The sequence below is a fragment of the Rhea americana genome, unplaced genomic scaffold, assembly GCF_003343005.1.
Source record: "Rhea americana isolate MKP2758 unplaced genomic scaffold, rheAme1 scaffold_65, whole genome shotgun sequence".
NCBI lineage: Eukaryota > Metazoa > Chordata > Aves > Rheiformes > Rheidae > Rhea > Rhea americana.
Window position 1 is genome coordinate 2745370 of NW_028186812.1, and position 27933 is coordinate 2773302.

At 36.6% G+C, this 27933-nt stretch overlaps 1 protein-coding gene across 1 annotated transcript; it reads right to left on the reverse strand.

Moving 5' to 3' along the window:
* Positions 1 to 510: 510 nt before the first annotated feature.
* On the reverse strand, positions 511 to 27933 carry CCDC169 (coiled-coil domain containing 169). The gene is made up of 8 exons (XM_085320691.1): positions 27707 to 27933; positions 22536 to 22618; positions 21965 to 22075; positions 21830 to 21870; positions 9303 to 9386; positions 8387 to 8440; positions 4445 to 4521; positions 511 to 948 (listed from the first exon to the last, which is right to left on the reverse strand). The coding sequence occupies exons 1-8, from the start codon at positions 27931 to 27933 to the stop codon at positions 846 to 848; spliced, it is 780 nt and encodes a 259-aa protein (XP_085176817.1). The 3' UTR covers positions 511 to 845.

Consider the following 27933-nt stretch of genomic DNA (forward strand, 5'->3'; position numbering starts at 1 on the left):
TATAAWTTTTTTCACTCTTTCTTTAATTTCTCCCTATACCTAATGCCTAAAGTAGCTGGAAATAGCATCTGTTTCTAAGACCACCACAGAAAAAGGTGGTCAACACAGGTTCTGCGGCAAGCCAGCTTTTTAAAAAGCTCAATCTGGAGTTGGCTTGCCTTCTGTGATGGTGTAAGAAAGCTCATGGAACATGACACAATTTTATAGTTTAGGTGGATAGTGTAAAGGGACTGTACGACATCAGGTAAGAAATCAGACTGGTTAGTAAACTATGTTGTTGGCTTTTTAAAATAACACTTTTTTAAGTGCTAGATGAAAGAACGTTCAGCCGTCCCAACATCAGACTGTTTGATGACATCAGACTCACTTTGTTGCTATACTGAATGTATATGTGAGTGCCTCCTGGATGGAATTTTCTGAGATTTCCTGTTTTGGATAGTGAGATTACATTTCAGGTTATATCACTCTTCCTTCTTCCTCTCAGTTGAGAGATCAAAGATGTTAAGAGATTGTTTTCAATGGTTGCTGTGCGGCAAAGAGTTTAAAGATCGACCTGGTACATAAAGAAATTAAATGTTCTCCAGGCCTCCCATATCCTGATGCCTATAATCACAGATGAGAACCAGAATGGGAAGGGCTAGAGATACTAGAACAAAGATGGCAACTAGAAGAATAATTTCTTTAAGCAAAGCATAACACTCTAAGGCTGCCAAGAAGACATGCCAGTCTGAGTTTGTTATCATAATATGGCACAAATATGTTCATTTTCAATTCAGAAATTTCCAGTTAAATATAAAAAAAAACAAGAATAAAAGTAATTGGAAGTTCTTGGCAAGAAGATTAAATCAGCCCTTTAGTTTTGGAAGCTGCTTCACTCCTACAGTCTTTTTAATTGCTCCTTTTTTGGGATCAGTCACCTTCTGGTTTCCTGGAACGCGGCACCTTCCTCTGAAATAAAATGRGTGAAGATAGTCATGAAGTGTCACATTTCCTACAGAAACTTTAACYGACAGAAATTTTCATGCTTTTTATATTGACACAACTGATTATTATGTTTAATTAATAAACCTGAAGGAGAGAAAATAAGTTTTTTCCTGGTTTTGAGGGCCAGTAGAGCATTTAATTACTCTGTGTACAAACTCAATCCTCATTTTATTATACCTGACTACTTCCTGTTATCTAAATGATAGCATATAAAGAACATGAACTGAATGTTAAACACCTGCACAAAGAAAGACAACTGGCTAAGGAACTATTTTCATTAGTTACATAATCCCTATCAAGAAATAGAAAAACACTTCTTGAAGATGTAGCTACAGTCTTCTGCAGGTACATCACTCTGGAGACCCATGATTTTCAGTCCACGATCTTACACAGGAAATGCTGGCAGCAGACATCTGTGATGGTAGTCCTATCATACCTACAGCACTTACATGAAGACAACAGGAACTGTTTTCATCTTGATCTTCTAAGTGAAATTGGTGGGAACACAAACAGATTTCCACAGGGAAAATGATGATTCCACAAACTGGGCCATTCTCATGATGAAGCAGGATRCATCTCTACTTTTATGCAAAGAATCTTTTTTTCTCTCTCTGTTCATCACTACAGTGGACAGATAGCACTTCACATACTCTAACAGCTATATACAGAGTTTCAGTATTTCTCCCAAATAATAAGAGTTCTGAAGGAAAATATATCACAGGATCACCTCTTTATATTCATGAGGATAGCAAGAGAAATATTTTGTTATGTAGTAGAAATTGTGATGACATGATCTGGGAAAGTTTAAAATTTCTGGGCAAACAGCCAACAAAGCAGTCTCCAGGGCTTGCTAGTCCTTTTCTTGAGACTAATTGTTCCTTTTTCTCACCTCTTAAAAGCAGCATGGTCTTGAAGGGAGAACTGGCCCCACAGGGATATGAAGATGATTCCACTTAGAGCTTTGAAGACCAGAATCAAAGGCCCACATTTTCTCAGTAATCAACTGATTATTCAAATTCCTATCAATTGATTATTCAAACTCCACTGATTAACCGAAGAGCCATGGTAGAGTTGATCCAAGCAGACAAGGTATGTCTRTGTGGCACTTGGTAGGCAGCATAAGCTCCTTCCAGTCATAACCAGCTGGACTTAAGACAGCTGCAAACCCAAAGCCAGATAGTTGCTGCTAGTGCAGTATTAAAATGGAGTTAACAGACCCTGCTATATGCCTGGGTTAACAGTAAGGGGCTCAGAATGACAGTAAAGTGGTTGCTCAGATTGTATAATAGACATGAGGAATCAAGACATAAATGTTTTTCCACAAATGCCAGCYTTCCTGTTTTCTTGTTTTACTGTGAAATACCATCAAAGGACCTCTACTGAACTTGGCTTCTATGTTTGACTGTCCAGTAAACAGAATGCATCAAAAATTAGTGWTTACAATTACCATTCAGAAGTGTAACAGTGTTGCTTTAAAACACAGATTGTTTTTTCCATACCTGCACCTGTCATAAAAATCTAACATTAAAACAACCATTGAATACTGTTTCTTAGTAGGGTTTGAGATCCAGTGAAGGCAGSTGGTTTCTGAAAGGCCAACAGAAGTGAGGTAAGAACTCTAGGCAGAAAATTTTGAAGTTATTCTCAAGGACAGGTTTAATTTCAATTAGGCAGGTCTTCACTTACTTTAATGAAATTATTTCTCATTAGCATCAGTTTGAATGAACATCTTTCAGGCAGTAAATCAATACATAATTAAAAAGGAGTAACATAACAATGGCTGTGTTAACTTTGTGACTGACAACGGTATCCTTATACTTAGCATTTCCTGAAAATACTAACTATGCCAAATCCCCCATCTTTATGTCTGTGTTGCCAACTAAGACCAAAGTTTGAACTTAAAGTTATAAGTCATGGGTTTTAAAAGCCAGGGCCTTCCAAACTATGTAGTCCTTAGTGCTTTCAATGTTAAAAGAAAAAAACTCTTCTGAGGGGGAGTGGGCAAAAGGGATATTTTGTTATAACATGMGTCTTCTGAGACTAGTAAGTACAAGCAATTTTATTTTCCTTTCTTTTTTACTATAAAGAGAATTACAGATACTTACTCTCATGTAATTTAAGAATAAGCAATGATCTGCTAAAATAAATTAATAAAAATAACACAGCAACAAAAAATCCCAACAGATAATCATAGCACAGTGCTATTTCTCAGCAAATCTCAGTATCTGGCTGATGGTATTTACTCTCTCCACAGAGTGAATTTTCCTAGTCCCAACTTCTCATCCTCCTCCACAGGGAGCTATGTTAAACATTCACAGGACCAGAACTACCATACTTGTGGTATATGGGGAATCTCAGACCCATACRGTGCTTGTTCAATGCTGAGAAACTTCAGTTGCAGATATTASCTCATAYTGTACCAATATACTCTCCTGGAGCACGAAGCTCCAGTGTTGCAATTTAAGAAATCCTATTACTCTACAGATGCAGAATATTCTGCACGTACAGAATGAAGGGATAAAGCAGGTAAGTAAGTACGTCTACACAATTTCATGTTTGTAATTTACTCACTGTTTTTAATGCTGTCAATATGTATTGCGTATGCTTGTTTTAATAATACAGTAAGTGTTTGGCTTTGTCTAAGAATAATTATTGTGACATAGAAACCGCAGGGAGTCTCCAAATAGAAAATATTTGGGAAAGTACCACAAGCAGTATTTTATCTGCCTACCCTGTTTTCACACAACTTTGAAGGAAATCTGCTTATGGTGACTGAAGGCAGGATACCGGGTTCAACATACTTCTGAGCTGATTCCCTATATTCTTAGTACTTTATGTTGTTCATGTTTCCAGTTCAGTTAAAAAACAAATCACTTTCAGTTTAAAGCTTTCTCACAAGAACTACAACCAGAAATATATTTTATTTCTATATAGCTTCAGCTGGGCTCTGTTGACATTTAAATTTTTGAACCCACATAACTAAGACCTGGCTTTACTTTGACCAGAAAGCTGTTAAACAATTAAGCCTTTACACATTGCCATCTAAARTTATATACATTCTTAACCACAAAAAGCTTTGCAACCTTTGCTGACTGAAAAGGTCCAGGCTAAGCACTTAATTTAGTTACTCTTAATAGACTAGAGGGCATAATTGTTGCTCAAACTCTGCAGTAATACAGAAAATCCTGATCATTTTTTAAAAGAGTTCAAAAGGGAAGAACATCAGAAATATTGTCAGATTCCAAAAAGGCCACTTAAATGTTTGAGTACTTCATCGTCAGTCCTGCAACATACTTAATATTAAATAAATTTGACTGTAAGGCAGTACCAAAACTATGTTAAACATTACTATTCTGTCAGCAGGATTATGTTTCGTGATATTTAATATGAGCAGGAAGTTAGAGTATTCAAAGCAAAAAACAAGAAACCAGAAAACAGAGGGAATATAAAAGAAACTTACCTCAGTATTTGGTTTTCTCTCTTCCCTGTCACTGCATCTAGTTTTTGCCTTTCAACAAATTTAAGTGCAGCTGAGGTCTGTAATAGTCACATTTTTACAAAACAAGTTAATTCCTAACCACAGTCACAGTTAAGGAAGTAAAATATTTTCAAACTAATTTAGACCAGCTATGGCCTTATTGCAGCAGAGTACTTTAGGTGTGTATTATACTGATATCTTGTTGATTTGGAGACTGAAATACATTCAAAAWTTTCTTGCTGTACAAGCATACTATTATTTACTAAAATGGATAATCAGAAAATACGTAATTCCAAATCAGCATATTTTTGGTCCAACTGCCTAGAACTCCATATCTTTAATGAAGAAGCAATATGCTTCTAATATACTTTCCCATATGAGAAACAAAAGTAATTAAATTATAATAACTTAKTTGTACTTTTGAATGATTAAGTCACTAACTAAGACTAGGAACTACTTTAAAAAAATACCACAGCATGGAAATCTCTACATATTCTGGAAGTCATGACTACAGTACTGGACATACCAAATATCTAAAAAAGCAGTTATTACCCTTAGTATTGCACATAACAGAATCTGAGTGGGATTAAATCAGTTGGTTTCTTCTTCCTTAGCTCACACACYGTTGCTTTCTCACCCAGCAGTTGCTAGTTTATCCAGCTGCCTTTATTAGAACTTCCTCTAAGAGGAATAGCTATAGCATGGATGGAAAAAAAAAAAAAAGGCAAAAAAGCAAGTGTGAGACTTGTCTGGCTGCCTTGCACACTTGTGTGTGTGGTGTAAGTAATGGAATTTTCTCAGCCCCTTCAAAGAGATCTGTCAGGAACGTGCAATAAATACATGATAATCATGACACGTATAAGGTGCCAGCTATACCAGGCCAGAGAAGATGCTTATGAAAGCTTGGAGACTGAAAGCTTAGAGATTTGGGGGCTATCTAAACAAGACACAAGGTCTGGATTATTTTTAACTTTACATTTTAGAACATGTGTGAAAACTCCTACACTTCTAAGAAAAAACTGTGGCATGGAAAAGAATCATGTGTCTCACTGCTTGTAAGATAATGGTTTCTAATGTGCTTCCATGTATATAAAGCATTAAGCAAGAACTGATGACCTAGTCATAGCAAAGTCAGCTATAACTGAAGTAGAAGCTTTTTCAGAGTGCTCTTGTTAAAAACAGAGTAAGATCTGCATGGATTTAATTTCTTGAAGGCAAGACTAAATTGTTTGCATTGCAGGAACTCTAGTGAAGATCACAGCACATAAAATTTACCGCCTGTAATTTTATGACACATTAGGCAAGGCCTATGCAGTGACTGCTTTGACAGATTTTTTATTTATATGAATATATACTGCCAGGACATAAAATTAGTATCTATTGCATACCTTTTGCCGGCAAAGTTTACTCCAGACCTATCCCAACTAAAAAGAGCCACACTACCATGAACAGTTTTTCAGGGGCAATATCTAGAACTATGTTTTTTTTTTTTTTTTTTTTTCTTCAAAGCAAGCTTAATCACAAATCCGACTCTACTATGCTAGTAAAAGCTCATGGTAAAAAACCTGGCCTGAGAAAAAGGTCCTTTCAAAGTTCTGTTCTAGATCTTCTTTGTCTGCTTTTCAAATGTCTGATTTTCTGAAAAGCACCAGAAAGTGCTTTGGGGTTTTGTGGAGCCCAAATCCAAACTCCACAGTTTTTCAGACAGAAAACAAAACAAAAAAGCAAACAAGACTATACCTCAAATCACTGCTGCCTCTAACATGATTCCCAAAGTTTGTGAAATGTTTGGCTTATTTTAAAAATATCATTGACTACCTCCTTATGGATTCAGACAACACGAACAAAAGCACTCATACATATACGCTAAAAAAACAGAAAAGTCCATGATAATTTAAAAATATAATTTAAAAAATGGCTGCTTAGAAGCAGTCTTCTCCTCTGCTTCTGCTGAAGGCAGCAGGAGAGATCCAAAAGAAAATGGGAAAAAAAAATCAGAAAAGCTTTTAGAATCTGAGAATTTTAAACATTTATGAGTAAAAAGCTTCCATTGTATTTGTTTATTAAGAGCTACGGAAAAGCACAAATATAATACGGAAAAAAATATCCAGAAAAGMCAGCACATCCATTTTTTAATTAAGACAGGGTATAATTGGAATATATTGTCAAAGGATAACAATATCCTGTGGTAATATTTACTTTGGAATGTATGGAAAATGTTAGCTTATGGGTATCTCTCTCTCTAACTCTACCGCTGCCAACTTGACAGCACAGGCTCTAGGACAGTGAAATTTTAATACAGCCAAAAAAAATCTGGGCTGATCATAAACTTATTTATGCCTCCATTGTTAAAATGATCTGTTAAATTGAAGGCAYGCATATGCAGATTTTAAAATAGCATAAAGGCAACAATCAACTCTAGTTGTAGCATAGTAAAACAGGCCCTGAAGGGACCAGACAGGTCAATGATTCTTTTGCAACCGAGAATCAACCACGATGAGGTTGACTACCGTGTTTGGATGAGTCATGTAAAAGGTAAACATCTGATCTAAATTAATCATCTACAGTCTGTTACAGCTCAGGAAAAGAAACAGATAACTCTAGAGGAAATTCATTTCATTTTAATCTAAAACAAGTGTCAGTTTGTGCTTTAAACGTGCTTCTGTCTCTCCACAGATTACAGAGAATACTTCTACAATGACTTTAGACTGGAGGTTCACCATACAGAGAACTAAAGCTAGGCAAAATGAATCTGAAGATGATTATTTTGCCCTAAAATTATTTTGAAATAACGGGATTAATTACTGAAAATGTAAGCACTGTCTTCAGTGTGGATGGCAAAATCCTGGTTCCTAATGCCTTCCCTAATGCATATTCCTTACTTCAAACAGTATTTTATAAATGTTTAAGTATAGCTGAACATAATTTAAGAATGCAGGGGGCACTCCTCTTGCTAGCATGTTCAGTAATAAAATCATTTTCTTCTTCCTGCATTTCTCAGTGTCACTGCTAATATGAAGAAATTAACAGTTATCATTGGCATTTCCTGAGCTTTTACTTGGTCTAATGTTGGAAAACTAGCTTAAGTAGTTCTTTCAGATTCCCCAAAGCAGCAATGAACCATGTAAGAGAATCACTCGCCTGCTGTGCAAACACATGGAAACATTGCTAATTACAACCTTTCACCCCAGTTAGCTATGCCAGGGATTCAGTGACAGTCATTCCACTGCATAGTTCTTGAGTATCACACTAAGCTATTACYTTTACATTATTCAGGAATTAAGAGCTCTTTCAGAATAAGAAGTACTAAAAATCTTTAAAGGTTCCTCGCAATTCATTTTAACCATTTTTATGTATTACTTAATTTGTAGCAATAAAATCTAATACCTGATTTCATAAAAATAAGGTACCTCATCCATTCCCTCTGTTGTAAATTTAATTGAAGTAAATACTGTTTTATCATTCTGAGTTGGTAGGCTAATTTTTCTTTAAAAGAAAAAAAAGAGAGAACATGAAAAAGAGGAAATAAAACTTAACATGAGTGTCACCGCTGCTTACAATTTTGTTCTGTTCATCCGAACAGACATTAAACAGCAGCCTGGTATTCTCATGACTACTGGATGGGCAAGCAATTATCAGACAATTGCTTCAGCTTTCTCAGTGAAGGGCAGTAGGATTATCCCTCCTTGGAAGCAATGAAATTCCAATTGATGCAAGAAAGAAAATTATTTAAAAATAAACAAACTACAAGCCAAATAAAGTAATCCTTCAATTATTAGCTCTGAAAAGTAAATAATCAGCTGATATGGTAGATGGATACAGTGATAACAGACTTTTGCCTCATGGCATTAATAGCTGCTGTTGTTCTACTAAGAGAGCATAAATGATTTTTAAAAGCTATTAAGCTATAAAGTTTTTTCTTACCTGTAAGATCTCTGAGAGGTACATGCGCCGCTCATCATTGGCTTTGTGGTAAGCCTACATTTAAAATAGGGAATACATGCTACAATTAATTAAAATATTTAAAAAGCTGAATTGTAAAGGAAGAAGCAAACAAAGGCCAGAACATTTCCAGTGATGCACTTTCAGCAAGCTCACAGTCCTTGGCAGGAAAGGCCAAGTCCTGCACTTGGGGAGGAACAACCCCACGCACCAGAACATGCTGGGTGCTGACCTGCTAGAAGCAGCTTAGCAGAAAAGGACCTGATGGTCCTGGGCCACAACATGAGCGAGCAATGTGCCCTTGTGGCAAAGGAGGCCAAYAGCCTCCTGGGCTGGAGTAGTGTGTCCAGTTCTGGGCTCCCCAGTACAAGAAAGACAAGGATTTACTGGAGAAAGTCCAGTGAAGGGCCACAAAGATTAAGGAACTGCAGCATGTCTTATAAGAGAAGAAGTTGAGAGAGCTAGGCCTGTTCAACCTGGAGAAAAGGCRACTCAGAGGAATCTTATCAATGTKCTTAAATATCTGAAAGGCAAGACTAAAGAGGATGGKGCCAAACTCTCCTCAGCGGTGCACAGTAATAGAATGAGAGGCAACAGTCACAAACTGAAATACAGGAAGATCCATCTGAGCATAAATGAGGGTGTTTGAACAGCCASAGAGGTTATGGAGTTTCCATCCCTAGAGATATTCAAAATGTGACTGGACATGGTCCTGAGCAGCCTGGTCTAGCCTGGACCCTGACTGAGCAAGGGGGTTGGACCAGACAATCTTCTGACGTCCCTTCCAACCCCAACTATTCTGTGATTCTGGGATATCTATTATGTGTTCCACTGTTTTAAACTGTTTGTCAGACAACATAATGGCTTTTACAGATTAGAGGCATACAGTGATACGAACCTTTGCCTCTTGTTCCAGTCTAAGTTCATAGTCTTTTAGCTGATTCTGGAGACTTTTCTTCTCTTCTTCTAGTTGCTTAAGAACCTGCTTTAAGGAACTCTGTGGTTACAGTAAACAAAGCAATATTTTACAAGTATTTCCATTCTGTATAAAGACAGTCAGAAATTACCACCACAGTCCTTATTCTTCAGGCATTACAACCTTTGCTATTCTATTTGCTTAACATTCACTTTTTGTTTACATGATTCCTGCTGGCACATCAGAGACAAAAGTGATTAACCATGTGCTACTATTATCAGTTCTGCACTACAGATTTCCACCGTGTTAAGATGACATAGATTTAGTTTTCTGTCCTGCTGCTCCCTGTTAGGTATGCCAAATCACCTTGTGGTGACCATCCTAAATTGCTCCCTACCTCCAAACAAAGCTCACTCCCATGGCTRCTTTTTTCATGGGAGGATTTCAGATCCCACCTGGAGATCCATTTTGAAACTGCTTGCCAGGAGAGCTGATGGACTGCCTGAAGAGTCACATGGCATTTCAGAGGTAACTTACAACAACCTGGCTAGAAAACAGTATGTTTTGGGGAAAATATCTCTTAGCTGTATAGCCATTTACTTTGTCTACAGTTGGGATGAGCTGTAATAACAGTGCTGGAGTCCATTTTGGTTACTGGCACTGGCCAGTTCTTTGCTTGCTATGGAGTGAGAACACGCTGTGAATATATACCCAGGCGTGACCTCAGTTTTTATCACAGGCAACTGCTTCTCGTAATTGAGAATTGATCCATTTTCATGAATTGATCCATTCCATCCACGGTATACATTCTTACTGGGATGCTCTAAGAGTTGGCAACTTTTTAATTCCTTGCCTCAAACTATTAACAGTCAGTTTATACCTATGTCTTCTTGCATTATCTTTAAAACAATTGCTCTTCTTCCTCCCTGGTGTTTGCCACCAGGATGTATATATGAAAAACTGGAACATTTTTTTTCCAGTATTCATTTTGCTAGAAAAAATAAGCTGAGCGAATCTCACGTAACAGGCTGTCCCTTTCTCTGCTCATCATAGTAGCCTTGTACATAGGTTGGAGCTCACCCTTAATGATGGGAGAGTAGACCCATAGACAGTACTCCAGAAGCCATCTCACTGCCTTGAAGAAAGGTAGTAATACTTCTTTATCTGTATAGAAAAATTTTAGGATTGTGTTTTCCTTTTTCATAGCTGGTGATAGCTCACAGTCAATGATGCCTCACAGTCAATATAGATCAAACAGCACCTCCATATTCTCCTCTGCAGCTGTGTCCAGGTGATCAGCTTCCAGTTTTTAACAGAATTTGTTTACTATTGCCTCAAATCTTTGGTTTATATTATTAAATTTGAATCTCATTTTTAATGATGTAGTCCTCAGTGTCATTCTACTTTTACACAGCATGCAGATCCCTATCATATTACATAATTAGTATCAGGAGAAAATATCTTATTCATTTTCTACTATATGTRTCAAAGATAAGAATAAAATATGATGATGAGTTGTAAACTTGATTCTGGAAGACAGTTGCTTGTACTCTCCCTCACCAGTCTCCGCTACCATGTTCCATTTGCCAGCTCCTTACCCCTTTAACAAATCTACTGATTTTCATTTTCTTCAGATCAATCAGTCGCTTCCCACGTGACACTGTACCAAATTCTTTATGAGAGATCACAGCGAACAAAATTACTGTATCTATCCTTCAAATAGATGTCCCATAAAAGGAAGTCAACAAGTTTTCCCAGCAGGAACCACCTTTAAGAAATCTGTATTTCAGTTTGGTTTTGCCCCAATTATGCCTCTCTTTCTCCCTCTTAAATCTACACAAAAGATTTGCTTTTCTCCAACTGTACACAATGTCACCATGCACAGCTTTATTAAAACCACTTGCTATCGTATCAATGACATACCAAGCCAGTTCTTTCAGAATCCTAAGGTAGAGATTACCCATTTCCCTCAATTTGTGCATATGTAACTCCTTGAGTTTTCCTCAGTATTTGGTTACAGTCATGTCCTCTTCCAAGCACTTATTGACATTAGCTATTTCTTCATTTATGCTACATTTCGTTGTTTCTCTCCTCACTGAAAACTTAGGCAATATATACGTTTAAATTACAGCAAATTAATTCATCATCATGTTATATAAGTTTTTGACTGGCTTTTCTACAATGTTCTTCTAGATTTCCTAAGCCTAAAGGAATATTCCCTCCTTTTCATTCATGATTTTGTGATAAAATGTTTCAAACACAGTATCCATTGAGATCTTCATTATTAACAGCATTTGTTTTCTAGGCTTTATTTGGAAATATCACGTATGATACAACTGCTGGAAACTGTCATCTAATAATATTATATCCAAATTAATATCCATCCAAATATTATATTCCTATCTATATTTAACTATATGGATAGGGTTCAGTTTGAGGTGAGGATATCTAAATTTGGTTGTCCATGTAAGAACTGAGCTCCCGCTATAGTCACAGTCAGTACAATCAATGAAACTCAGAATTATTCAGCTAAGCAACTATGAAGAACTCAGTTCAGTTGCTTACACCCAGATGACTGGGACTGCCATCTGAGATGCCGTAGGGTATCCAAGAACAGCCATGTGTTGATGACAGGTATGACACCAGGACTGTAGAAGGCACATGCCCTTCTGGACTGGCAGTGGGCTACTCTGCACTGAAATAGCTGCAAGTTCCTTTGTTTACACAGCTATCCCAGCACAGATGTCTACTTGGATAAATCTAGACATGAACCTATAGGCTCAGCTGACTGTATTGACTAGACCTCCACTGCCTGTAATAGAAACTAAACATTAGCTTACAAATAGACATCTATATACAGACACGTAAATACTAGTTTCTTAATATTTAACTCATTCATATTGTTTCAATGTGTATTTCAATATTATTTCTTAATATTATTTCAATAAGAATCTATTTCCTATCCCTTCTCTAGAAGATTTAATCCAAACAGATGATGAAGTAAGAACTAAGTTCAAGAATGTAGAAGACTATCAATCACATCTGCACCATAGCACATTTATGTCTGTTTTGGACTTTCCTGCAAAACATCTACCTTTAATACCTCTTATCACATCATGTTCCTATTATCACTACATTAGATTTCAAGCAAGTCAGGTCCTTCCATTTGTCTGCCTAGTCCCCTTGTGTGAAATAAGCATCTGTTTCAGATTCTTATTTTTCTTTTTATTTCTAACTCAAGCATTCTCCTACCCAGAATAGGCTGAATTCTTTCACTTTCTGTACTGACTACCTGACCATTGTCTTAGCAGTAACAGTTATTTCCTTTTACTATCCTTAATGCTTTGTTATGTCCTTATTTAACATGTACATATGAGACAGAGGAAGGAAGATAATATGGATCTGTCCAAGTATTCCTTTATGTGTGTGTATGTGTGTGTAGTTTTTCCTCTACTTATCATGCAAACCCCTGCTCCAGGAGGCCATATAGTCTATTTCTCAGAAAGATGTTTACAAATATTTGTCAATATTTGTCAAAAAGTCCTTAATAAAAATCTTAAGCCAACTCTTGATCTTCATGTTATTGTTATAATTGTTCCTTTAGTTCCTTGGTCAGATCAGTTTCCACCTGTCTGGGCATCTCTCCAGCCTGGCACAGTCATCCTTGTCTGTTCCAGAGTGAACTTGAAAATGTCATTTGTCATTACATGAAAGATTATGTCATTCTTATAAAGAGCCTTTTCACTTCAAATCAACAACTTATATCCTTGACCTTGGACACTATCAAGCCCTTCCATTTGCTGAATCTGAGAAGTAATAGTCCTACCAATGGTTTCTAACAGCCACCAAATACATACACCTGCCTCTTCTGTTTGAAATTTCTAGTTTTCTCCTTTCTATTATCTGCAGATCATTCTTTTATTTTCTCTGATAGTCTTCAGTACATCTTTTTTTTTCCTTATTCAGCTCCAAACCTTATTCTTCACTAAAAAAAATAAAGTCTGTTATTGAGATTCCCCTAGGAATGATTTTCATTAAAGTCAGGATTTTGCAGTAGCATGGCAAAAGAGGAAGTGCTTTCAAAACATGTGCCAAGAGAAAATAACCATTGCCTTTTTTTAAAAAAAAAAAGTGATAGAAGAGCTATATCTTTCAAGAATGCTTCACCATAACTGAACTGTTATTAACTTTAATCTGTTATAATAGACGCACTGGAGACATGAAAAGCATTGGGGTTTTTGTTTGTTTGTTTTTTTCCTCCTAATTAAAGCAGAAATACCTTGGATGCAGTTGAAACATTTGCCCAAATACAGAATGCTCTTACATTCAATATAGTCAGAGTTGGCTGATTCAAGGAGAAAAAGTAAACTGCAGATTAAAGAGACAATTTGGCTAAATTCCACTAGAATCATGTGCTGTTTCATTAGGACATCAGTGTCTGTACAGAGTTAAAAGACAGACAGAGAAGGCCTCAGCACTGTCAAGCTAGGATACTCATTTTTTTGGCCTTCTTGACCTGACTGCACCTTAAAGATTATAACCATGTGACCTGCCTATAACGTATTTTATATCACCACAGTAAACTTAAACACAGTAAAAATGGAAATTCATGCTACTCTCGTGACTCGCTCTGTGCAAACCCATGCCCCACTACTTATTCTCCCACTAGATAGTCCACCAGTGTTATGTAAGACAGCAAGACTTGGCATTGCAGCTGTTAGTTGTGACAGGCAATTGGATATCCCCTTACTGATGCTATTGGTCTAATTCTTTTGAGTTCCTTCTTCTAAAGAGCAAATTGCTTTTAGATCTTTTTTCACTGCATCATTTCAGAAGTGTTGTCCATTTTTTGCTGCCAATGCAGCTGGTTCAGTGCAGATGCTGGGGGACCGATTCAACTCTAGAGGAATGACGATACCCAAATGCAATTAAAAAAAATGTACTATTCACTGTACCATTGCTTTTGATGAGCAAGCAGATAGAAATAAATTAATAATGTGATGAAAGTATATGGTTACCATGTGACTAAAGTATATAGTTAGCATTTCTACAGTGTCTGTATGCCTCATAATTTGCAGTGTATTTACCCTCACAATACTCTTGTGAATTAGAAAGTGGAATTATTCCCAGTTTACAGATTGGAAAATGAAGCTCAAAATGAAAAAGGAACTTATCAGTCTAAATTGCACTTCAGAGAGAATTTAACATCCTATTTTTAATAACAGAATCTATGCAATGCCTGACATTCTTCACATCTGGTCTTGTCATAAAACTTAGGGAGGTATCTGGACTGTTGCTACTGTACTTGCTATACGCAATCCTAAACTGCTTAGTTTGCTGTTGAAAACCTTTACGGAGTTTCAAAGCAAAGCTTCCCATTGGTCATGTTCTTCATGGGATACAACCTGGTAAGCATGCTCTACCCATATAATAGCCTAAAAATTAAGCTCACACAGAAATTAGAAGACTTACATTTTAGTCCTCTATAACCTTAAGAGTTTGAATTCACAGCATCTCATATCCTGAGAGTGCCTTCACCATTACAGTTAGTAGCAGTGAGACAATTCTTGAAGCCAGGCCACTAAGCAGTCAGGAATGCAAAATTTACAGGGATGGAGAAGAAACAAGTGGGAATAAACTGTCTTCTACAAGTCCAACAATGAAAATACTTCCTAAGCTGGAAGTAGTTTAAGGCCTTTTTACATATGTCTTCTAAAGACTTGAATATAAAAAGCATGAGCAGACCTTGGAACCCAAGACATTATCTCCTCTTCCGCAGGGAAAATGTCCTTATTACTACAGTGCCTGGGTGATTTTTGTTTGTTCTCTTTGATTTTATCCTATATGAAGGAAGGGTTTCAACTCTGAATAGCAATTACAAAAATTACAAAAAGGTCTAACTCATGGCTGCAAGATGATGTCTATTCCTGTTTAGAAGACAGGATTTCAAACACAACTCAGGCATTTCTTACTGACTTCCCGTTGGCATTCCCTCTCTTTGCACTCTTTTGGGAATTCCAAGCTTGATGCCCCTTTCTCAGTTAATACATAGGAAACTTAGGCACCCAGTTCAGCCTTCTGACTTCTATGCCTGGGTCCATGAACCTCACATTTAAATGTTGCAGTGCTTAGCAGGGACATGCTGAACTTCTGATGTGAATCTAGCCACATAGCTACTCCTACTCAACTAACAGACCTTTCCAAGTCCCCAGTGCTATAAAACACTATTTCAACAACAGATTTTTAACTAGCAAAAATTTTAACTAGCAAAACTTTAAAAAGGTTCTGAAGACCAATTTTAGCCAGAACTGGTCATAAGTTACCCCTCACTCCTCCTGTCAACATAGGAATTGAAAAACTAGCTGAGACCTGATATATCTAAAGTCTTTAGCTGCTGTACAGCAACACTAATCAAAACAACGGCACATGAACTCAGTCAAATCATTAAGGGCTGAATTCATGTTTACTGAATCYTATGAGAAACAAGCAGAATAAATTCACTAAGGCAGATTCAATTCATGATGCTTATGGTCGTATCATCAGCTTAGTGCATAACACCCTAAATTCACAACAAAGCAAAAGCTCACAGAAATGAAAGCTTAATGCAAACAGTAACATAGATTTGTARCAGAGTTCTAAGTGTATAGAAAAGCCTCAAAAGTAAGGACCAGGAAGAGATGTAAAAAAGCCAGAAGGGACTACCTGTTATTTAGTACTGCCCAGGAAGAAGGAGTTGCCAGGATGAACCAGTACAACAAATTCTGACAGGAATTTTAAAGAGTCAGGTGACTTTATTACTGGAATTGGTTTAACTGAATATTGAAATATTGCTTAAGTTAGATTTACTATAGATTCTTCTATTAAGCCTTGAATAGCTGAACAATGTATTCCTGGAAAGGAGGCGTAAGCTGACTAAGGGATTTAACCTGAATTTAAGATTCTTAATTTTCATTAAGTTGCCCATGTCAGGCCACTCTGAGGAAGCTGGTGAGCTAAAAGACACACTGAGATTTTAAATGAATACTTTCTTTATGTAAGGGAATTTTGCAAGGCTTAGCAAGATCCACTCTCAGAGCAATGATACATTATGTCCAGTATCCAGCAGCGACCAAAGCCCACAGTTTCACAAAGGGAACTCCTCTAATTACTCTCTAGTTCTTTTGTTCAAACAACTTTTCATTCAACTTAAGTTACACATTTGGCTTAACACTTGCCAGAAAACAAAATTATGCAGAATGATACTGCAGCTGAATTTTAAAGCCACCCACATAACCGATTTTCATTCTGGATTCTTCCTTGCCCTTCTACCAGTGTCAGCAGAGGTGACAATTTCTATCAATCATTCCCCAATTGACAAGGTGACAAATCCACGACATCATCAAGATGCTCAAACTTGCTTCCATCAGAGCCTTCTCACGCAGACTATTGATCCTATGGCAATTCACTCCTAATCTCCTTCAATTTTTCTCCATGAGTCAGCCAACAGAAGCAATACATCTGCCAGTTGTGTAAAAAGAAACAAGAAGCCTTTGCAATCCGCTCTACTTGACATTTTAAATCAAATGCAGTTTTGTTTAGAAAATAAACTCTTCTCTCTCCAAGACCAGCAGCTGATGTTTATCAGCTGATTTACCCAAATCTTTTAGCATATCATTTTAAATTCACAAAGAGCAAAAAAGCAGTTCKATGTCTGTACTTTTATGGCAAGCAAAATTGGTTTTAGTTGATATTGATAAACTTACTAACTATATATTAACAGATATAACAGATAAAGAAAGAGCACTGTACTTGTTTAAATGCCAAGTGCCCCCTTGTGGTTAGCATGATCTTTATATTCAAAAACAGACTGAGAGTTGAACTACAGGATGCTACGATGTGTCCTGTTTGGATCAGATTTTAGCACTGCTCATGGTAAAGAAATGAGTCTGGAGACTTGTTGCAAAGTTCAGGCTYCTTCTCCATAATCAGGTGTGGCATACCACCACCCAAATCGTTATCCCAGTGGGCCCCACCATATGGCTCACAGTGGTTGCTGTGGCCTTGGGAAAGAGGAAGTGAAATTTAAGGCCTCTGTTGTTGTAGTTCAGATTGACAGGACAAAATATTGTTGACTCTGAAATGTTTTGCTTAGGAGCTCTCCTGCTGGGCCTGGAAAACTTGATTGCTTGCTTATGCATGTTCCCTGGGAAACACAGATATCCAGCAGTCCCAGTCAATTGCTAAGGAATTCTTAGAATTTTGACCAGCCACAGAGCTGGAGAACAGCCAGCTAAGGCCRGTTCATTGCAAGATTTTTACCTGATTGTGTTTTCTTTGAAATGCAAGGTGAATTTTTTGTCTCCAGAAATACCCCAAGAAGTCTGAGTAAAAAGTCTGCTGGTCTGTGCAACACCACCAGGAGGAACAATACCAGCATGACAAGGAAAGTAAAAGAAAACAAGTCAAGGAGTCATCCAAAATACTTGTTCAAGGCCAAATGGAAAGAACAGGAATGGGAAATCTGTGAGGAGGTAGGATACAAMTTAGGGCCATCAGATGAGACTACAAAGGTTCCTCCAAAATCCTTAGGATCTTCACAGAAAGTTAGGTTATCAGATTCATCCGTCAYGTAGAGCTATTGGTTACTTAATCCAACAAGAGTAACAAGGTTCATTTAACGGTGACTTGCTGGAATTGTCAGCATTTCCTATGCCATTATACAGTGCTGATGCTCCCTATAGGCACTTAGCAACACCTACTGAAATACAAATTCCTAGTTGTGTGTTTTCTTAAACCCAAGATGTTCTTTCTGTTATGCTGCCAACACCTTCTTCAATGTGACATTGCCATATACTCTACTTATAGTTTAAAACTGATGGCAAAAATTCTCAGGTTGTTCTGTGGAGGTCTCAGTTCAGTGGTCACTGTCATCTCACAAAGACAGCCTTGCACAGCAAATATMTGGCCTTTAATGTCAGAATTTCCCACGTTATAATGCTGGGCATTCCTGAATATGGTGATTTATCACAGAAACCTTCATTCCTTGGCTAATCTTAACTAGAGCGTTGCTAAGGCAATGCTATCAGGAGTGTGCTCTTCTGAACTGATTTTGCAGTATGCTTTTCAGCATTTGCATACTAAAGCCTCTATCTAGGGATTCTTTCTTTCAGAAATGGTGAGAGAAAAAAGAGACAATTTTCTTTTCGCTTACAGGGGGGAATAATGCTCATCAGCAAGCATATATTTCTCCAAAACTTGTTTAATGAAAAAAATGTAAACAAATGCAGAGTGTTTAATAGGGGTAAATAATATTCATATCATGTTCAGCTTTAGACAAAAGGCATTTCTTCTGTAGTTATTCCTGAAGTATATGATATTTGTATTATTCATTGGGATATAAAAGAAATTACTGACTAAACAGTTTTCACRGTTGGAACTCCCTTGTGCTTGTCACTATTTAGAATACTTTAATTCACCCTCAATACACAAAAATGATTTTCTAAACTCTGGCTGTAAAAATTTGTGTGTTCAAGTTATTAATTCTACATTTACTGTCATGTGATACAATCATCATTTTTGGAAACAACAAAAAAAAGARTATCTCAAGACAGTATAAGGACTTTAGAATGATAACTGTATTTAATTGGTTTAGGGATTTTTTATAGCAGGGAATCATTCATCAGTACGATTCTCATTCTGAAGGGGAAATGGTGCTAACCATCTGCAACAATTATTGTAATTTACGGTTACAGAAAATCCTCTGTGCTTCCTTGTTCATCATTTCAGAATTTACATTTGTATTCTTCTGTTTCATTCAGGTTTTTATAGCTTTCTCATTGCCAGGGTCCCTGATGACTAATCTTTTTTTATTTTCTCTGTAGTACTGGGTATTGAGGAAATCTTTTATCCTACCTATCTCTAAATGGGATGAATTACACTTTCGTCATGCTTTTCTCAATCTATCGACTATGATAGGACTCCAAATGACTATCTAAGTGAGATAAATCTCCTTACTATCTTTGAGCTATTGCCTCTGACAAATATGGCTGAAATTGCTCAGTAAGTTAAAAATTATTAGAGATCCCTACCAAACAGATAAAGAGATTGCATAACTCTCATTTCCTTAGGAAAACAGGGTAAAAAGAGTCAAAAATAATACTTTATTTTCTAAATATGCTCCTCAAAATGAAATCTACTTCCTAGTGTTACAATATTCTAGAAATTATGTCATTTTGCTGGAAGAATCAACTTGCTGTCTCTTCACAGAACTTCATATGCAATAGTAAGTTGAAAATTCTGAACATCATAATGTAATTTTGGTTTTATATACACACACCATTTATATATAGAGATTTATATTCACTCTCTGCTTTTCGATTCAGAGTAAATGAGGATTGATGATTGGCTGCAAAGCTCTTTGCTTTTGTATAYCCACTCACCACATCTGTTCTTTATTCTCATCTTTGAAGAAGCTAAATATTCCTCCCTTCTCCCCTGAACAGWAAAAAGGTATGGAAAAATAAACACCTCAGATTGATCTGTATATTTTTGACCAATATTTTATCTGCCAAAATTAAAAGAAAAAGAGAACTCTGCATTCTCCAAGAGTGTCTGTAAATGTGCACCTACTTTTCTGACAGCTTCAGTCAAAAAAACAGCAAAGCCCTCAAAATACATCTACTATCTTCCCCTCTTTCCATCTCCAAAATAATCAAAACAAATCAGAAGGATTTTCTTTTTCTTTCTTTTTCTTTTTCTTCTCCTTTTCCTTTTTCTTTTYCTCTCTTTTTCTTCTCTTTTCCTTCCTTCTTTCTTTTTTTTCCTTTCTTTCTTTCTTTCTCTTTTTTGCTGGCTAGGAAATGGAAAAATATATTGCCTCTAATATAGAATATTGAAAGATGAAGAAAGGACTTAAAAATGCAGGATAAAAATCTATGGCATGGTCCAGAGGCTCCAGACTTCCCTAGGGGCCAGTGAACTGGGACTCTTCAAGATGCTTCCTAGACACCTTCTGGCAGTATGAAGCTTTCAGTTGTGCTGTCACTATTTCCTTCATGGGAATAGTGATCAAACCCCTTAGAATAGCTCACAGGTGAGCATAGAACAGGTTATTTAGTAGAGATTAGAAACGTACTGGGTTGGGGCAGCACAGCACAGCTACTTGTAAAGGTCACAGATTCTCTCATTGATGCTTTGAGTGCTCGGCAAAAGTGTAATTGGATTGGTTAAGACAGTGTTGGCCATTAGATGGAAATAAACATGTTTTAATACTGTAAAAGCATATATGCCAGTTGACACCTGTGCTTTATAACTTTACAGAAATAACCTTGTTTGAGGCTGACCCTACTCAAGTTTTCTAGACCAATTTATAGTTTTCTATTGTCTTCAGGACTTTTCTTCAAATATAACTCCAGCTGTATTTCCAAATGAACATGAWGAAAGAGGCAAATACGATGGGAAAGATTTTGTTCTATTTTTTGTTTTTTAATTAGCTGTTTTGGAAAACAATTCAGCCAAACTAGAAAACCCCAAGGAGTCTAGGACAGTACTAAAATTGGCAGGAACATTTTCTATCTGAAGGCCAAGGATCAGAACAGAAAGAGCAGGTAAAAATTATTCACATCCTGCTCACAATAGATGATTGCTCCTGCTAAATGGCACACAGCCTCCTATAAGCTCAGTGAACTCCCATCCATCTTCAGAATCTGAAGCACCAAAAAATAAGACAGAGACACTTCTGTGAGGACAAGATGTTCAAATAAAAAACTTTACAGTTCTATCTCAGTGCTTTCAGTATTTCTGCTTACATTGCAAGATGGTACTACATTTATGTCTATCATCTCCCCTATCTCTAAAAGGTCTCAAAGTAAAAGATTTCAGCAGATAAAAGACTAAGGGAAAAACAGTCCTGAAATTAAAAATGATTTCACTTCATTTCCTACTTCCAGTTCCTTATTGGCCAAAATATTACTGGTGTTTTCTTGGCATTTTTTTCTCAAGATCATGGAAAATATAACATACTTTGTTGAAACATAGGTGATAAAATATTAGTAAACTAAATAACATTTAAAAAAAGAAATCAGGTACCTTGTTCCGTGTTGGAAAAATGGTATATGTACTGTACAATGAGGAGCTTTCCTATTATGCAAAATGTAACTGCAACTAATTATAAATGTTAATATATACCTAAAGGTCTTATATTTTTCCATTTGTTCACAGAAATAGTTCAGCTACTCCATCTCATATGACTCACTATGTGTTCAATCACACAACCTTCATTCAGCCTAAACTTTCACAATATAAGATGATCCTTCCCAGTGTTCAGTTCATATGTACCTCTGATTTATTGATTTTACATATGCTTTATAAATTTAAAAAGAACTGCAATCTCAAACAATGAAAAAGTAAGCAGGATTGATCATTTTGGTTTCAAGACAGGATCACTGATATTTTTGGGTGAAATTATTATATGAATTCTTTAATTACACTGTGATTTTCGTACTTGTGCAACTAAATGCCACTRTACTCACCACAGGCATTTGATCAAAGGTACGAACAGAGGACAATTTATCTATAAATAAACAAAATATGTAAACCACTTTATATCATTTCAACATATAATCACTAATTCTATACATATAACACTTAAGAATACCCATTTCTACCTGTTGGATTTCCACGAATAACCTCCARCTTTTCTTGAAGTTTAATAATTTGTCTTTCCAGCTGTCTATTCAATTCTACTTGTGTCTCGTATCTAGTTTTCCATTCATTACCTTAAAAACAAACACAAGGTTACCCTGTTCCCCAGATTATTTCATGCTGTTGCAAACAGAAACTACTATTTTTTCAAACTGTTCCCACTTTCTTCTGGAGACTAAGAAAGTCTCCAGATAGCCATCCTCATAACTAGGAGGTATTAATTTGTACACAAAGCAGCTTGAATATCAAGGGAATTCTTTCCACTGGGCTTATTGTGGTCAGAATTTTAACCAACTCACTGCATAAATTCATGTTATCTATAGTAGCATTAATAATTTACAACAAAAAAGCTAACATGCTGCATTAAGTATTCCTTAATTTCATATTTTCAATAACACACTTATTAAAGTCATGCTTTAAATTACAAAACTTCAATTTCTACATAAAAGTTTGTATTTCTGTAAGGTCTACCGCAAAGAATTAACTGGCTGTTTCTCCTATTCAATTAGCAAGACTCTGTTACAATTCACTCACCTTCATCTTCAATACTGTTAAGTCTTTTTTCCAGTTCTGTCACCGTGTTTCTCAATTCAGATATTGAAATTTCAAGTATTTGCCTATGATATTTAGAGAAGTCAATTAATTGACTATAGTATTAATCTTATAATTAAAATCAAAAGACTAAACTGAAGGTACTTTCAGAGGAGGTATCCGTTGCTCTTTCCTATGTAATTACATCATCTAGCTCACACTTTTTTAAATATATGTTCTGTAGAATTGCTATCAGTCATCAGAAAAAATAGATTTTTGTGAACAGAATCATTTTCATAACAAAACAACACAGGTATTTCTTAAAATTTAATAATTGTCTAGAGATCATTAGTGTTAAACAAACTCAGAGAACATACTGGCCTTGTTTCTTCATCCAAAAGAAGATGCCTGAGAAAGGCGCTATTTGAAATTCTGAATTCTTTTTTAATTTTGACATACTGCTCAATGATTAATGGAATTYTCTAAATTGCATCATATTCATGACCCACTACAAAATCAAAGCATACTATGTATTATAACTATCAGAAAAGAAAGCCAGAGATTAAAGTAAGACGAGGGTTCCAAACAAAAAAGAAAACCACACACACAAAAGCTAAAGTCACTGTCTTTTCAATAATTTAAGCTTAATCTTGCAGGGAAATAATTTTTTTTGCCCTTTGATTACTTTTGGATACTGGTGGGCAATCAGATAACTCACAGGTAAGTTSACCTGGAAACTGGACTCTCTTGCTCCCTTGCAAGGCCTCACCAGAAGCAGAAGCTAGTAGAGAAAGACGCTCATGAGAGCATGACCCACTGCAACACATCAGATGAGCTGCTGAGTGACTCTTATTCTTGCAAGTAGGAAAATGGTAGTGTGGCTTACTACAATGACTACAATCTCRAACAGCTTACAATTACTTGAAGAGGAAAGTACTACTAATTAAATTATCGACAATACTTATGACACAGTCTAGTTCTTCTTGGAGGTTTCTATGAAGAAGCAATCCTGCCTACAAGATCTCAGGGTTTCAGCCCATGCCAGCAGAGCTGAAAGCAAAACACAATGGTACACAAGAACAATTTGTGCTTTGTGCTTTTGTCCCACGAAGTTAAATTTGGAAGGCCAAGACTCCAAACAGTCCAAACAGTCAGACTGTTTTTAAAATCTTAGTTTTTGTGCATTAAGACATGCAAGGTGGAAAGCCATTATGTCCCCGTGCTGCCCTATTTCTTGTTTGGGTTTTTTTTTTTTTTTTTTTTTTTTTTTTTTTTTTTTTTTTTTTTTTTTTTTTTTTTTTTTTTTTTTTTTTTTTTTCATTATATCTTTTTCATCATTTATCTTCCCTTTCTGAAAATGTTCTGAATGATAAATGCTCTTCAAAATATAGTTACTGTTGGTTCTATTAGCCTCTGCCAACAGGGCTGATCACTGAGAAACGATATCATCTGTTGCTCTCCTCATGCTCACATTCAGTTATTGAAATTTCTTTTCCATAGTTTGGAACATCCTTTTTCAATTAAAAGCTACAGAAGCAGAAGCAGATCAACTGATGATACAAATCAGAAGAGATACGCCTGAAATAGGAAGGGCTGAAATGGCTATGAAATGTAAACAAAAGACATGGTGCCAATAAGCAGAAGGGTAATTAAAGGTAATTCAAGTAAGTCTCCAGTCAGAATGAGACAGAAACCTTCAATGGGAGGTGGAGCTGGAGGACCTACAATTCCCTCTTTGCTCCATTGCTCATTTTTCCCTACCAACTTTAAATCAAAGAAATAAAATAATTAAMGAACTAGTAACTTGTTGACAAGACAGCAAGTCTGTGGGTAAGTCCCAGCAAACGAAAGTTGAGAAAAACAGAGGAGTTGGAAGCACAAGATGCAGGAAAAACAGAGGAAATCTAATTTCTGCTGCTGACTTGCTCCACTCCAAATAGAAGAGGCAGATGGCTAGGAAGAAGAAAGACAGTCTTAGAATTTTGCTGATACCACTGCAATACAAACATATGAGGTTTCCTTACAGCAGATTTCAAAAAACCTCATAGGGCTTGGAAAAGAGGAAATTATGATAATGGTGAGTTTTAAAATAATATTTCAGGAAGGTAGTAACACTGAAAATTAGATACAGTTAAAGCTGTTCAGAACTATAGCTAAGATGTATTGAAATCAAATTAAGTTCTCATAAAACAAAACCTAACTAGCTGCTTGCATAGATGCAGAGGGGCAACACTGCAAGAATGAGTTAAATCCAAGGTTTTGTTTTAATTTCTGTTATTTCAAAACAATACACAATTCTTACACCTTAAGATACATTCCATTCTTGCTTCTGCATCATTAGCAAAACTGCTAGCCAACTTCCAATTATGCTCCTTCTTGAGGAATAATTATACAAAAATGATAAACTTGAATTTCCATGTGTCAGACTGTATTTGCTACACTGACAGAAAATTTCATTTGGAGATTGAAATCAATTTTTTAAAAAATATTATTAAATATTACTATTCCAACAGCACCTAGAAAGTAGCCAGCTTGAAACCTCATTATTTGAATCACTGTGTATGTAGTAAATTACAGTCCCTACACAGAGGAGAGAGATGGAAATAAGTCATTTTGACTGACTTTGTAAAAACTCCAGATTTTCATCGTACTGGAATATTTTGCATTGCCAGAGTTATTTCTAATTGTGTTTGGAAGCGATGGTTCAGGCCACATGTCCGTTACTATGAATTTAATGCAGCTATGCATAGTTGCCTGCCCAAACAGARACTTCATCTGTACTTTGAGAGACTGTGGAGTGATTTTTACCTACAATCTCATATTCACTAGACATATTAAAGGCCTGTGAGTCTTTCTTATGTCAATGGACAACTTACAGTCGCTACAGTGGAAAGCACATAAACTCTGAGAGCTGGTGTTTAAGTAATCAGTGGACCTTAACTGCATCTTTGCATTCTACATCTGTAACAGGAAAGCTCTTCTGAAGAAAAGGAGAAAAAAGCTGCAACTGAGATAAAAAAGCTGTGATTGAAATTACCRAAGAAGAAAATTGCCGAGTTTTTATTTTAGAGAGTTTACAGTTGTTATTTTACTTCAGTATGACAGCAACTCAGAATGAAAGCCATTTTCCTATACATTTTGCTAACCAGATCTGGATACTTGGTGCATGTATCAGGAAAAAAGATTGCCCTGAAGCTATTTTCTATAGTGGAGAGAGAAACAGTGAAACATTACAGGAGAAGCTTAAGGCAAATCTTCAGTTGCAGGACATCAGCTCTACAACATGGCAGACCTTTACTGATTCCTGTAGAAGAGAACATATACAGATGCCTTCATCATCAATGAACAAAGCAGAAACAATACCACACATAGTGCAAAAAAGTATCACAAGGAAGAGAACATACAGCATTGAAAGCTTAAACCTTGAAACATTTGCAGTGACCAGCATGGTAAGAAAATTCTACAATTTCCTCATCATGAAAGTCACAGAAGCTGAAACTTCACAAGCTGAACTAACAGGCAATTCTATCAACATTACTAAGCATTTGACATACTTAAATGTATGGCTTTGTCTCTTTGTCTATTAAGAAGTATATTGCAGTATTATATGTCATTTCTCTCTGAGAAACACTTGGTGTGAGATTTCTCAAACAAAACCTGTAACTGAATCCTGACTATAGTAATTCAAGTCAGATTTACGCTACCAACTTCCATTAACATTTTTGAAAGATTTCATGGTATTAAATCAATAATCATTAAGAATCAGCAGGTACTTAGGTACAGACCCCTTACTGAAGGTTTTTGTAAGTTTTCTCTTATAWGTTGAAGTCTCTTCTTCATGAGTGTTGAATGAGAGTGGTAGGTGGGCTGTTAACAAACTGCCTAAACAGATTAAAAATCAGAGAGAAGCCAGTAAAAAGATGACAAGGCTGAGATTTATCCCTAGGAATGCAGACATCTATCTCCAAGCTAACTAGCCTCAGCTTTCCATACAGCAATGGAGAGAATCAGGCACTTCTTCAGGGGTGATTCATCTCATTCCAAAAGAGGTATCTAAAGTAGGTCAGATGACTCACTCCTTAAAAGGGCCTCTTTGTACTCCTTGACTATAAAAGTGACTGGTTCAGATGTAGATTTCTAACAGCTCTGGTTATTGACAGTTAGGTWGGATGAATGAAGTCAAATATTTGACAGTATCATTATTGCCTATTAGTACACACAGCATTGACATGGAAAATCACTGAAGAATCTGCCTGGAGCAGCAAGTTTTTTACTSTTTCTTTCTCTGTCATGCCACCAAAATAGAGGGGTTTTATTTAAAATACATTTTCCTTTGACCAGCAAATAAGTCATAACTTCATAATGGRACTTCGGCTTTGACCCCAGTCTTGCAGAAGATTCTCAGAGACACTAGCAAAAACCTAAGGTRCAGGGAGGTTGGACTAGATGAGGTAAGGTAAGGTCCCTTCMCACYTTACTGATCCCACAATTCTATGATTCTAAGATATCAGTGGAAAGCACATAAACTCTGAGAGCTGGTGTTTAAGTAATCAATGGAATTTAACTGCATCAGTGGAATTTAACTGTATCTTTGCATTCTATACCTATATCAAGAATGCTCTTCTGAAGAAAAACAGAGTATCTTGGTTACACTGTTACACTACTGCTCATGAGATTCACTATAAGCACATTTGATTATACACAGGTGCAAAAAGGTCCTAGCTCCTTTTTGAGCCATTTTGAATGCAGAAGCTGTCCAAATATTTTCACTCTGTTAATACTGTCTTCTCCCTTCCCATGAATGAATAAACATTCTTATAATGTCCACAATTGCATGAATATTTGCAGAGAATCTCCAGTCTGGATACTGAATGAAACATTGTCCAGGGGAAAATTAGTATGTTTTAAAGTTGTTACTAAAATGCAAATATTAAGTGCCTGAATTAAGGCAGCACAGGAGCTTCTGGAATTTCCTAACTTTTCACTTAATATTCAAAAGGCAATAATGTTCTTTAATACAGTGAAAAGTGAAAATTTCCTAAGCAAACTGAGAAAGCAGAATTCAACCATAAGCCACCCAGGCAAATCACCAGAACACTGAAACATTTGCTGCTGAAGTGAGGGGCTAACTGGTAGCAGTAACGAGCAGCATCTTCTCTGCTGCCCTTCGTTACTGCGGGATGAGGCACCGTCCTACGCGCTTCAGAGGTATTTGTCGGTCGTAGAGGAAGAGTGAAATCCAGCTTGGCAGCTTCAACGCGACTCCGCGCTGTGGGCAGGAGCGYGAACAAGGAGCGCCGCGCCGCCCATCTGGTGCTCCTCCACCCCCGAACGGAGGGGCGTGCAGGCGGTCCTGCCCTGTTCCCACAAACCAGCTCTCATCCCCATACTGGCTCCCCAT